The sequence below is a fragment of the Mirounga leonina genome, unplaced genomic scaffold, assembly GCF_011800145.1.
Source record: "Mirounga leonina isolate KUSES-001 unplaced genomic scaffold, KU_Mleo_1.0 Mir_150, whole genome shotgun sequence".
Lineage (NCBI taxonomy): Eukaryota > Metazoa > Chordata > Mammalia > Carnivora > Phocidae > Mirounga > Mirounga leonina.
Genome location: NW_023270374.1, coordinates 34,503,472 through 34,517,308, shown reverse-complemented (window position 1 = coordinate 34,517,308; position 13,837 = coordinate 34,503,472). Strand labels below are relative to the sequence as shown.

The 13,837-nt window shown below is 51.2% G+C and overlaps 1 protein-coding gene across 5 annotated transcripts in view; it reads right to left on the bottom strand.

The window, feature by feature from the left end:
• Nucleotides 1-1,734: 1,734 nt before the first annotated feature.
• The window catches only part of GDAP1L1 (ganglioside induced differentiation associated protein 1 like 1), a 47,999-nt gene continuing 35,896 nt past the window's right edge, over nucleotides 1,735-13,837 (bottom strand). For 4 of the 5 annotated variants that reach the window (XM_035006363.1, XM_035006365.1, XM_035006364.1 and 1 more), the window contains 2 exons: nucleotides 13,160-13,274; nucleotides 1,735-3,170 (listed from right to left, as the gene is read on the bottom strand). In XM_035006363.1, the coding sequence (XP_034862254.1) occupies nucleotides 2,827-3,170; nucleotides 13,160-13,274 (459 nt within the window). In that variant the 3' untranslated portion in view covers nucleotides 1,735-2,826. The remainder of the gene's footprint in view (nucleotides 3,171-13,159; nucleotides 13,275-13,837) is intronic. The other variant, XR_004679487.1, reaches the window with a different exon arrangement.

Below are 13,837 nucleotides of genomic sequence, written 5' to 3'. Positions count from 1 at the left end.
GTAGTACGCTGACCCCTTCCATCATGGAGGGGTAGCAATTTATATATTCTCTATATGGATTTGCCTTCTCTGACCACCACGCCCATGGACACTTTGGTTCCAGTCTTGGTATTCCATACAAAGTTGCTTCTGACCAAGGAGTTGATATCACAGCATAAAGAATGCAGCAGTGTAATTATACCTATCGAAATTTCTGGTCTTACCATGTCTGTTATCTAGAAGCAGCTAGGCTTATAGAACATTATAGCACCAGCCAGGAGATGCTGCAGTGTTGGGGTGATGTCCTACAGGATGCAATATATACTTTGTACAAACCATAGTGCTGTTTCTCCCACACCCACTCAGTGCTGAGTGGAAATGGGAGACTAGCTCTCAGTATTGCACATAATAATCTATTCACAAAAATGTTACTTCGCATCCCTGAATCTTTGGACTTTGATGGTTTAGAGATTATAGTTCCCAAGGAAGGAATGCTTCTGTTGGGGAATACTTCAGTGGCTCAGCTGAATTAGCAGAAGTTGAGTTTGCCATTTGGCCATTTTGATCTCCTCATACCATTGAAACTACAGACAAAAAGGTTTCCTCTATAGACCACGGTGATTAGTCCCGATCACCAAGGGTAAATGGGCTTGTTGCTGCAACGGTGGAGTGGGACTCTGTGTAGGAAGTAGAGGATTCTCCGGGGTGCCCCATAGTATTTCCACAGCAAATAGTAAAAGATTAACGGAAGACCACAGCAGCCCAAGGACCACCAAAGTCTGAGTCCTTTCACCAGATAAAATACCCCAACCATGAGGTGTTGGTTGAGGACAAAGAGAATTAGAATAGCTAGGGGGGAAGAGAGAAATTATCAATATCAACAATGGCCTTGGGATCAGTTACAGAAATGAGGACCCTGGCAGCTATGTGGATTTCCTTCCTTGCTTGTTATGTGTGTGTATACATTGTGCATAAGGAATGCCAGTGACGGCTAAACTGATGTTTTAATCTGTAGGTTACAGCATATTGAGGAGTGCCTGTGACCTCTAGAAATAGAGGAACAAGAAGAGAATGCAACATCATCCAGAATGATGTTACTGATGAGGCTTTGTGAGTCTCATTTTGGAGAGAGGGTGAGAGCAGACCAGTCAACCCCACTGGGATGAAGCATGATGTTTTTGTTCTTGAGTGGAGTTTAATTATGAGTGGAGAGTCTGCGTGGATGTTTGAGTAGCCTAAGCGGGGAGCAGCGCCAGATGGTGACTCTGCTCTCATGTTCCACGCTTGCCCTGTCTGGGCTCTGGCTGTTTTTTTTTCTTTTCATCTTGATGAACAAAAAGAAAATGGGCAAATTATTACACATTTTTGCAAAGTCACTAAACTATGTTTTATGTTCTATAAGTTATATCCCTGGTTTAATGTTCTTTAGACATCTTAGCCCATTTTTCCCTCTGGGGGACTGCGGGGCATGTGCCTTGGGTGTACCCTGAAGGACCACATTCAGGTTAATATGAGCAGATGCTTGTGAGCATGCTTTATAAACTGGGAAGCCCTGTGTCCAAGTGAGGTGGGTTTAGGCCAAGGTCAGAGCATTGCACAATCCATCCAGAAGCCATCCCCACAACCAGCAACCTAAGCCCTGGACTCAACTCTTGTTTGCTCTTGCAAAGCACTGAGTCTGAACCTCGTGTCTCTGCATCTGCAGCCCCAGACTCTGGAAATGAGAGATGGATGGACAACACAGGTTTAGAAATGAAAAGCAAGTGCTCCTCCTGAATGCTTTATTGGGGGCTTTCAGTGGTTTCTAAGCATGAGCGGCAGTGACACCCAGACCCTCTCCCAACATGCAAAAGGCACAGGAAAGTGAGACATGACAGGGAGGGCAGCAGGGATGCAGGCACCCCCCCTCCTCCACGTGGCATGGTGGGGCACAGGGGGAGCCCCACGAGTGATGATGAAGGTGGGCATTAAAGGAGGTGCCTTTGGCATAGGCAAAGAGAGACGGACCCTAGTCCATCCACCTCCAGACCCACCCCTACACTCAGGCCAGGACTGACCTTCTGAGAGAAGGTCAAGATGGTTCTCACTGAAAGGCCACCTCCCATGGTGGGAAATGTCAACCTCAGATGGGAAGAGGATGATGGATGGATGCTACCTCCAAGAGCTTCTGGTAAAGTGTCAAAGCAAACACACTGGCCAAATCAGGAGGGGGAACGAGGGGGTGTGCTCATGAGGTCGTCCCAGGCGTGACCTGGTGGTTGGCTGCCACTGCCTTGGCTTGAGCCAGCGCTCTCTCAGTCCATGTGCAGGAGAAGAGTGGAGCCCCTTCGGGTCTTCAGGGGCCTCCCCGGGGTCTGCAGTCTCCAGCCCCACCCGGAGGCAACAATTAGAAGAGTCAGTGTTGATGTTGGCTTTGTCCTGTGGAAGAGTTCCCTGGGCAAGAGGGAAGGGGAGGCGAGGGGTCAGGCCCTCGGAGCCCCCAGCACCTCCCGGAATCTGGGCCTTGGTGGACGAAACAGCCTGGGACTCACCTCAGATCCTAACCAGTCCCCACAGTTCCATCTTGAGACCTTGGATCAAAAGAAAAGGCATTCGTGTTTTGTTTCTGTTCTCTCTCTCCCTCTCTCTCACATTCACTCTTTCTCTCCTTTAGTAGAGCTGAGGCCTCAACTCACGGCATTGGCAACGTCTACTTCTAAACTATGGAATGTTTTCACATTGACGATAGGATTACTCCAAACAGGGCGGGGAGTGGCTGTCCAAGTTCATGAGACAGTGCGTTACTGAGAGCTTGCTGGGGGTCACACAGGACAGAGACACCAACAGGCACCAAGCCCGGGCCTGGCTCTAGATGTATTTTTTCTTGAGGTACCAGTAGGCAAAGTAGCCCATCCCACCCAGGGAGCCCATGAGGAAGGACGCCCCAAAGAAAGATGGGGGTTTCCGCTTGACCAGCCGGAACGCGTTGGGGATGACGGCCGACAGCAGGGTGGTGTGGATGTCGCCGAGGACCTTCCGGAAGGCCAAGCGCTTCTGGACCCTCTCGAAGAAGGACTGCAGGTTGGGCCGGCTGCCGTCTTCCCAGTACTTCTTGGACAGTCCCAGGAACTTGAGGCGGTGCAGGGTGGCTCCCAGGAGAACGTCAGCGAGGGTGAAGGCACAGCCGCAGAGCCATGGTTCACACTTCTGCCCTGGAGTGGAAGGGAGAGATGGGGCGCGGGGCTCCCTTCTCTGCCACTGACCCGCTGGCACCTGCCCACCTGCCCGCTCCCTAGGGCTTTCATCACTTTTGCCCAAGGCTTACACTACCTCTGTTAGTGTTTTTTCTTTAAATCAACTGACTCTTAAGTGCAAATACATGTGTCTAAACTCTAGACTCCTGTGTCTGCCCGTTTGACAGGCTCCACTTGGATATCCACCATGCACTTCAAACCTGGTTATGTCCAAAACTGAACTCCTGATTGTCACCCCCAACCCCACCACACTCATCTCCATATCAGTGATCATGTGCCCACCCTTTCAGTGGCTTGGACGAAAGCCCCATGCCCCCCTGCCACATCAAGTCCTCTTCCTTTCATCTCTCATGTATAGTGTGTCAGCAATTCCCATCAGCTTCTCTTCCAAACGCATCCAGAGCGTGAGGTTGCCTCTGCGGTTACCAGCCCGGTCCAAACAACCATCCTCTCCGACCTGATAGATCTCCCTGCCTCTGCCCTTGACTTCCCAAGTCTGTTCTCACACAGCAGCCAGAGGGACTGGAAATGGGCATGGCTTGCCTGGGGGGCCCAGTGAGCAGGGAGTGATTTGTGAGAAGTCAAGATTAGAGAAGTAGATGGAGATAAATTAGGGGAAAAGCTTAGAAGCCTCACAAAGGAGTTTGGACATGAACATGGTCAGTGGGGAGAATTGCAGGGTTTTGAGCCAAGACATGATGTAGGAAACCAAAGGAGCTCCACATCCATCTCTGGGCCTTTGCCCCTGCCGGCCTCATGCCTGGAATGCTCTCCCCTCTGCTTCCTGTGAGGTCTGCTGTCCCGGGAAGCTTGCTTCTGCATCTTTGAGCAGGTGTTCCTTTCAACTCAGAAATGTCCTGAATCTGATGCCCTCCACCATCAAAGCCTGAGCCCCTCCATCCCTCTCAGTCTGTGGCTTCTTGTTCATTCATTTATTCATTCACCCAACACGTTTATCTAGTAGTATGTGCTGGGCATGAAGACCTGACATGACATGACGCATGATAAGACACAGAGGTTCATGCCTTCACAGGACAAGGAGGTAAAGTGTAATAAAGGTTCTAATCCAAAGTTTGTTCTTGATACGTAACTTTCAAGATGCCTATTGGATATCCAAGGGGAGTTGATGAATCAGCAGTTAGAGGTACACATACCTAGTTCAAGTGTGCATCATCAACATGGGGGTGGGAGGACATCAGCAAGGGAGTGAGCGTAGACAGATCTGAGAATAGGGCCAAGGACTGAACTTTGGGGCTTCAAGATTCAGATGTTGGGCAGCAAGGAGAAAGCAGCAGAGGAGCCTGAGAAGGAGCACCTGTGAGGTGAGAGATGAAAGTGTCCCAAGGAGAAGAAGGGAGGTGTTTGAATGCTGCAGAGAGGCCAAGTAGGAGGCTGAGAACTGTGGTGGCATTTGGTGACCGGTGGCCTTGACAAGAGCAGTAGAAGTGGATGCTGACGCTGGAAGCCTGGTTGGTGGGAGTCCAAGAGAGAAAGGGAGGAGAGGAACTAGAGACTGTGAGCAAGGATCACTCTGTCAAGGAGTTTTGCTGTGATGGCAAGGACACGCCAGTAATGCGAGACGGGTCAAGAGTGTCTTTGCAAGCGGGGAGGGAGAACCCAGCATGCTGATGGGGATGAGCTAGCAGAGAGGGGGCAGTGACACTACCGAGGACAGCGGAGTGCTTGAGCGGGTGGACATCTAGTACACAAGGGGAGAGGTTGCTCGTTCAAGGACAGCTCACTCTCGGTAATTCGAGGGAGTGCGTGGCACTGTAGCTCATCCAATCCAAGCTGCCGGGGAGTGGAAGGCAGCCACCCCGGGGAGAACAAGTGGGGCCAATTCAACTTTGATTGTGAGAAACATTTCAGTTTCGGAGATGCTAAGCTGTGCTGTAACAACAGTGTCTCTTAGAGCTGATACAACATGGTGTGTGCGGGGACTGCGGCTGGTGGGGGAGGCGCTGTGGGGTCCGAGCGCTCCGGTTTCCCCAGTGAGTGAGGGGAGGGCTGGAGGCAGCAGGTGGAAGGCTGAGGAGGAAGGAGAAGGGATTAAGCTGTCACCTGGAGAGGGGACAGAGGGAGGCCTAGGGCAGCTGGAGAGCCAGCTAAGGCTCGTGGTCATGAACTCGAAGTGAGACCAGGCGGCACGAGTGTTTCTCCAGCCATGCTTGGGTTCACAGGCGCAGGCGCTGACGAGGTAGAGTTGGGTGTAACCATTTGAGGTTTTGCAAAGTACGATAAAGCCAGAGGAGGGCAAGGAAGCCGACGGTGCGGGCACCGGAGTGCTCTGACTGGTGGACGAAGCAGTTACTGCCAAGTACGGAGCAAGATGAGATCAGGATGGGGGTGAGGGGCAGTGAAAGGAGGCAGGATCTCGGAGGGGGAGACGAACCATGAGAGACGATGGACTCTGAAAAACAAACAGGGTTCTAGAGGGGAGGGGGGTGGGAGGATGGGTTAGCCTGGTGGTGGGTATTGAGGAGGGCACATTCTGCATGGAGCACTGGGTGTTATGCACAAACAATGAATCATGGAACACTTCATCTAGAACTAATGATGTAATGTAGGGGATTAACATAAGAATAAAAAAATAAAATAAAATAAAAAAGAAAGAAGGCAGGATCCGGGGCCCCCCGCAGTCCCCAGCGACAGACTGGAGGAGACAGGCCGATTTGAGAGCAGGACCAAGGACTGAGCCCTGGGCACTCAAGGTTTAGGTAACGGAAAAGGAGAAACCAGCAAAGGTGCGGGGGAAGGAGCAGTCTGTGAAGTGGGAGATGCACCAGAGCTATCTGATTATCCCACTTTACATGAGGACACTGAGGCACAGAGAGGTTAAGTAACTTGGCCAAAGCCACGCAGCTAGGACGTGGAAGAGCAGAGTCTGGATTTGAACTCAGGCCATGTGGTTCCAGAGTCTGTGCTTGTAACCACTACAGAACACACCCCTTCCCGTGTGCAGATGAGCACGCACATAGGCATGCATCTGCACACACCCTCGGGCCCTTTCAACAGGTGCGATCTCTGTCGGGTCTGTATGCAGATCTGTGTCTGCGGCACGTGTGGTGTATCTGTTCGCCCCTGTGTGCACCTGCTCAAGTCCGTGCAGCAACTGTGTTTATACATGTGGGCACCTGCGTCTGTGTGGTGTGGAACCCCCGATGTATAAGCGCAGTGTATGCCCCCGTCCACTGGGCTGTTTGCCTGCAGACAGACGTTCCCAAGCATGGATGCCTGAGTGTGCCCACGCCTGTGTTTCAGACTGTGGGCTGATGCTGAGAGCCACGACCACCATGTATGCGGACGTGTGCAGCTACCTGGCGGGTCGTCCTTCCGTTTGCCCCTCTCCTCCAGCTGTGCGTACCCTTCAAAAAGCCCCCAGCCCGGGACAAACCCTATCCTGTGCCTTCCCTGAGTCTGCCAGCTGAGTGTGCTGGAGACACACTGACCAGCCAGCCTTCAGATTCATGAGCACAGTGCCCAGGAGGGCACTCGGCCACGCCTGGGCCTCTGTGCGTTCCGGACTAGGCTGGCCGCCGCACGTCCTGCAGGCATAGCCACACGGCTTCCGCGTCTCCTCACGCCCAGACCCCAGGCCTCGCTCAGGGAATGCGTGCTGCATTCAGAAACAGGAGCCTTCACTCCGACCACGGACCCTACAAAGCCAGGCACACGCACCCTGCCTTCGGCCACCCCACTGACGCAGTGGAGGGTGCGAGCCACCCCCTCCCAAGGCCAGGCCCCCTGCGGCTCTCTGCACCGTCCGAGGCTGCACGTCTTCCCTTCACCTTCCAGATCCACTCTCCTCCCTTCTCCACGCTGCCCTGCGCCCCAAGAGGACGACTGGATGCATACCCCAGGGGGGCTCCCAGCCCTCAGGCTCCAGTCGGGTCCAGCCGCTGGGGAGCAGAGGCAGGAGGTGGGAGGGCGGGGGTGGGGGTGAAGGGAGAGAGAGAGGTGGGAGTCTTGCTTCCCTCAGCGTCCCCTCTGCGGGTCCCCGTGGGCTGGCTGCGTCCACAGACAGAAAGGCATAGCGCCTGTCACCTGTCGGGCGGTCCCCCTCTCCACACAGCCTCTTTGTCCAGGTTCCGGCAACTGCTCCCACCCCTCACAACCTCAGGCCCAGGGCACCCCATTTTTCCTTGTGCTCTCCCTGCATCCTGCCCACATATTTGTAAACAGTCCCTTGATGAAGTCCTCTTCAACTGACCCCACGTGAAGGTGCCCTGTTTCCCACACGGCCCCGGCCTGAAGGACGTCATCCGTCCTACAGCACCGATTTCTCCTTCCCCCCAGGGTCTTCCTACCGGCCTGAAAACATGCTCTTGTATCTCCTCTCTTCACCCCACATCCTTCCTCAGGCTCCATCTCTCTACTTCCTTCCACAGCTAAATGTCTCGAAAGAGGGGCCTACACCTGCTGTCTTCAATCCTTCACCTCGCATTCGCTCTTCAGCCACCCACCCCCACATTCCAGTGAGACTGCCCTTGGCAAGGTCGCCACCAGCAGCCGTGAGACAAAATGCAGGGGACGCTTCCGTATCCTTGCTTTACGCAGACTCCCAGCAGCATTGGACACGGTTCTCTCCTTAAAACACAATCCTTTCTGGGTCCCATTGACACAAGGGTCCTCCAGGCCTCACCGGCAACTCTCCCTGTGGGCTCTGTTGGCTCCTCTGCCCCTCCCCCAATGTGGGGGGACCTCAGGGCAGGGGTGGCAGTTTTAAAATGCGCTCATGAGCCACTCAGTACTTCTCTGATGGAGCCCAATCTCCCTCCCCTTGAATATGGACTGTAGTTTGTCACTTGCTTCTGGTGAATAGAATGTGACGTAAGTGACAGTGACTTCCAACAGTAGGTCATAAAAGGCCCTGTGGCCGCCTCTCTCTCTCTGCGCTCGCCGGTTTCAGGGAAAGCCGGCAGCCATGTTGTGAGGACACTGGAGCGGCCCCATTGAGAAGCGCGGGCAGTGAGGAACCGGGGCCTCCCTCCCACCAACAGCCAGCGGGGAACAGAGACCTCTAGGTATGAACCACGAGAACGAGCCATCTCGGCTGTGGATTCTCCAGCTCAAACGACTGCAGCCCCAGCCAACAGCTTGAGCGCAACCCGCATCATGCAGCCCTAAATTAGAACCACCCAGCCACCCTGCTCCAAAAGTCATGAGCCGCAGAAAATGTGTGATGTAATAAATGTGGTTTTTGTTGCTGCTTCAGCCCCTAATTCACGGGCAGTTTGCTGTGCAGGATAAGGACACATCAGCCCTGCCTCTGTTTTGTCTCCCTCCGCTCTCTCCCTAGATGAATCACCCAGTTCTATGGCTTTAAATACCACATATATGATGGAGACTCACAGATCTCTCTTCAAATTCTGACCTCTCCTTTACAAGGCAGACTAGAATACCTAATGGCTTGTTTGACACCCCCTCTTGGGTGTCTGAAAGGCCTCTTGAACGCATTGTACCCCAAATCGAACACTCGGCCCCCCTTGTCCCTATCAGGAAATGGCACCACTCGGTAGCTCAGACCAAAACCCAGTCATCTTGGGTTCCATTCCCTTACTCTCCCCTCCTTATAGGACCACTCAGCAAGTTCCAATCCATTCTGTCTCCAAAATGCCTCTCGAGTCCATCCACGCCTCCCCATCTCCCCTGCCACCTCCTTGGTCCAAGCCAACGCCATCCCTCCCGGGCTGCTCTGACAGCCTCCCCTCTGTCTCCCTTGAAATCCATTCTCACAGTAACCTGAGTGCTCTTAAAATCAGAACGTCTCACCCTGGGTGGACTGTGAAAATGACCACCCATTCCTCCCATTCCTGTATGCATGTGGCTTTGCTGCTTCTGCCAACAGGAGGTGAATCTCAGCCTTCACCCCTTTAATCCAGACTTGCTTTAGCTAATGGGATTCTAGTAAATTCCACACAAATAGAAGCTTGAAAAGTGTTTGCCTACTGAGGCTTTGCTCCTTGCTGCTCTCGGAAATCCTGCAACCACCACCATATGGATGAGCGCAGGTTAGCGCTCATCCATATGGTGGATGATGAGCAACATCATGGATGTTGAGCTGGATGATGAGCAACATGTGGCCCATTGGCCCAGCTGACAGTCAGCCAGCTGCTAGACATGCCAGGGAGGTCACTGACTGCCAGCTGACTACAAACACGTGAGTGATGCCACCACTAGGATGTGGGGCAGAGATAAGTACCCCAGCTGAGCCCAGCCCAAACTGGGCCAAACCACAAATCATGAACAAATAAAAGGTTCTTTTAAGTGACTCAGATTTAGAGTTTATTCGTTATGTGGCAAAAGCTAACTGATACAATCCCTTTCTCAAAGCCCTCCAAGGATTTCCCATTGGATGGATTGTACATAGTACAAAATCTAAATTCCAAATATAGACTAAATTTTCACTATAAGTAAAATATAAATATGGGTATATTCTAAATTCTAAATACAGGTCTATGATCTTGCATCTCTCTGGCTCTGTCCAACCTTACTTATGCCACTCTTCCCATGACTCACCACACAGTAGCCAGTTACTGGAGAGTTGCCAGCTATCCCCTCACCATGGTGTCCCCTCAGTCTAGGACACACCTGTCCTGGTTCTTCACTAGGCTGGCCCTTCTATATCCCTTAGGTCTCATTTGAAATGTCACCTCTTCAGAGAAGCTTTATCAAATTTGCCTGACTCTTTTTACTATCAATCTTAACACTTATCACTGTTTATAATTCTGTTTTTACTGATGGGATTATTTGTCTAATGTCTTTCTTCTCCGCAAGACTATAAACTAAATGAGAGCAAGAACAATGTCTTGTTTTTACTTGCAATTTTATCCTCAGGACCTGGCACACAGTCGGTATCCAAGAAATATTTCAATAAATGAATGAAGAAGAATGGTAATAGTAATTATTTTTGAAACTGTTATTTCTAGAACATTCTACCTTTAGCCAGGTACTGTGGAGAGTGATCAACACCCATTATCTTTATGAACCCTCACAACCCTTACTTACCTCTTTAAAGGCCCTTTCTCCAAATATAGTCACATTCTGAGATACTGGGTACTAGATTCTATTATTATCCACATTTTGTAGATGAGCTCACAGAAGTGAAGTGAATTCTAGGAGGTCACAGAACTAGGAAGTGGCTGATCAAGAATGCACATCAGTGTCGTCTGGCTCCACGCTAGGGGTCTTAACTGTGACATTATAACACTTCCGAACCCTGGGCTCTGCCTCAGAAGGGGAGAAGTGGAGGGTGTAAGCATTACCCCCAGGGAAGTTTGGAGGTGCCCCAGTGGGTGAATGAGACCATGTGGGCCCAGCCACCTCCCCAGACCTCTGCTACCTCCCCCAGCCATGGAGGGACACAAGGACTGCCCACCATCTCCATCTGGAACAACCCCAGTCATCTTGCCATGGGGCAGTACAATGCTGCCTCCCCTTGGAAGAGCTCAGGACCAAAACAGAGACTGAGGTCAGGAGGCTCCCAATCTAGAATCACATGAGGAATGAGTATCCACAGCTGTTCTCCAGGACTGTCAACTCTGCCTTCCACCTAGGTCACACTCTGTGCCTCCCTTGATCGTATCAGCAGCTAATATTTGTGGACATTTCCATACCGTATGCCAGGCCATGTGCTTATTCCCTTACATGCACTTTCTCACTGAGCCTCACAACAGCCCTGTGAAGTAGGCTTTCATTTTATCACCCCTTTACAGAACAGAAGAAGCGGCAGAACCCATGCTTGAAAACTCAAGACTCTGGGAGCCAGGGTCTGAATCTAAGCTCCACCATTTCTATCTGTGTGACCTTGGGAAGGTTACTGAACGCCTCTGTCCCTTAGTTTCCTCATCCATTAAATAGGGTCACTCATATTACTTACATCCTAGAGTTGTTAGGGCCATTAAATGAGTTGAGCTATGTAAAACACCTAGCACAGTGCCTGGCCCACAGGAAGTGTTGTTAAAGATATGTCGTACGGGCTGAATTGCATCCTTCCGAAATTCATATGTTGAAGCCCTAATCCCCAGTATCTCAGAATGTGACTATATTTGGAGAAAGGGCATTTAAAGAGGTAAGTAAGTTAAAATGAGGCCATGGGGGGGGGGGGGCTAACCAGTCTGACTGGTGTCCTTTTAAGGAGGGGACATTTTGCCACACAGACACCAGGGGCGTGCCCTCAGAGCAAAGCCTGCATGAAGACCCAGCAAGAATGTGAGCCCAAGAGCGATCTTGGAAGAACTACACCTGCCAACGCCTTGATCTTAGACTCCAGACTCCAGAGCTGGGAGAAAATAAATCTTTGTGGGTTAAGACATCCAGTCTGCAGTATTTTGTTAGGGCAGCTGAGCAAATTAATCCATAAATATGTAAGGTGTGCCTGATAATGAAGGTCAACTGATGAGAGAACAGCAGAGCTCGGACTCTGACCCCAGAGGCAATCTTGGAAACATCACGCCTTCTGGCCTCTGAGCACTCTTGGGCAATGGCTCCCTTAAGCACCTTATCTGACAGAAAGGAGAAAGTTCCTGCTTGAGGTGCATACTATTTTTATTACTAAGACTTGCCATGCTTTTGTCTACAGAGGATTTAGGGCCTGGCTTTAGAACTCATGACAATGTCCTATTCAGGACTTTAGGTATCTATGCGTACCTTAGGCTTGCCTCAGTTGTGAGATGCTGGAAGAGCACTGCACCTGTCAGGAGGGAACCTATGTTCTTGCCCTAACCACATGTTCTTGCCCTAACCATGCCATTTATGAGCTGCATGACCTTCAGCAAGTCCCTGTATCTCTCTGAGCCTCAGTTTTCTTAAATAGAGAATGTGCATGCCTTTGGCTGTCATATGTTTAAACTAGCATGTTCCAGGCAGTGGACAGAGTGCTTTTACATTTTATAAGAGTCCAACAAGATGGCATTAAGTTGTATTATTACCATCCCATTCTACAGATGAAGAAACTGAGGCTCCAATAGGGGAAGCAACTTATCCAAGTCACACAGTATAGACAGCAAAGCTGGAACTCTAACTCAAACCTCTGTCTGACTCTAAACCCATCTTTTTATTTTTTTAAGATTTTATTTTAAGTAATCTCTATATCCCAGTGTGGGGCTTGAACTCACAACCCCAAGGTCAAGAGTTGCATGCTCTACCAACTGAGCCAGCCACGGGCTCCTAAACCCATCTTTTCGGACACTGTGCTCCATGGCTTTCCCGTATGGATGGGGTGTGTGTGTGAGGCTGTGAGCGTAGCAGTACCTGTTATGTAGGCTCTGTAAAGTAGCACAACTGAGGAGACAAGACTAACCGACCGCCTAAAACAGAGCAAGATGAGAAGGTCCAGAATCAAACTCGAAGACGGGCAGTGGCAAAGACAGCACATAAAAGGAAAAAGGAGCAGATTGGCGTGGAGAGGATCCTCCCAGCTAGAAGAGCTGCAGGAGCGAAGGTGTGGAGATGGAGATGGGAATGAAGCTGGCACACTCAGGGTCAGAGTGCCACTCAAGGACAGAAAGAGTCAAGGGAAAGAGCCATACTACATCCTTGAGCAGGGGAAAGGTGAGATGATGTGGTGGGTCCTGGTCATCACCACCACCACTATCATCATCTTCACCAACCTCGATTAAACATCTACTGTGTGATAAGTGCTGCCCCAATACCCACATGTATTATTTCATGCAATGTCTCAACACCTTTCTGGAGTAGGTCTTATTATTATCCTTATTTTGCAGATGAGAAAATGAGGTCCGAGGAGGTGAAGTACCTGATCCATGGCCACTTAACTAGTAAGTGGTCAAGCTAGGACTTATACCTAGTCTGTCTGCTTCCATGGCCCATGACTCTAACCACCTGGGAAGTCCTCTGAGATCTTTGGGATAAAGGGGCTGGAAGTGGGCAAGGGAAGGTAGACTGGATGGGCTCCAGCCCCCACCTACCCCAGAGCTGGCACCCACCCTCGTTTTCCAGCTTCCTCTTCTCCAGCTCCGCCTCTATCTGGTCCAGCACCATGGCCAGCTCCCCGAGGATCTTCTTCAGGTAGCTCACATCATCGTGCTCCAGGATCTTGGCCTGGGGACAGGACAGGCAGGAGCCAGAAGAGTTGAGCTGGCTTCTATCAAGCCTGGATAACCAAGGCTGGAAGGAACTTGACCCAAACCCCCTTCAGCAAACCCAGCCTCCAAATATCCCCCTCAGCGTAGAGGGTGCCTCACTGTTACAAAGCACCCTCATCTGGTGCTCACAACACTCCTGGGAGCTTGGCTGTCTTGGCCAGACCTAGCACTTTCATACACCAGCTGCTATGAGGATCGGTTGATAGCAGCTCATTGCTGCCCTTTCTCCAGAGTTACTCTCAGCCAACAAGAGCTGCCTGGAAATACTTGGGAGGGTATCTCCCATCCCTCATGCCCCCGCCAGACAATCTGTAGCCAATGACTGACTGACACAGAGGTATACACGTCTTGCCCCTTGCCTCCATGAGGATTGGCCTTGTGGTGACACTTACGCTGCACAGCTCTCTGTGGGATCAGGTAAACTTGGCTTCTTCTTCCTTCCTTCCTTCCCTCCCACCCTTACTGGGTTCTCCTCAGAACACTCCCTCAATGCCATTCTTATCCAAGAACCTCTGTCCA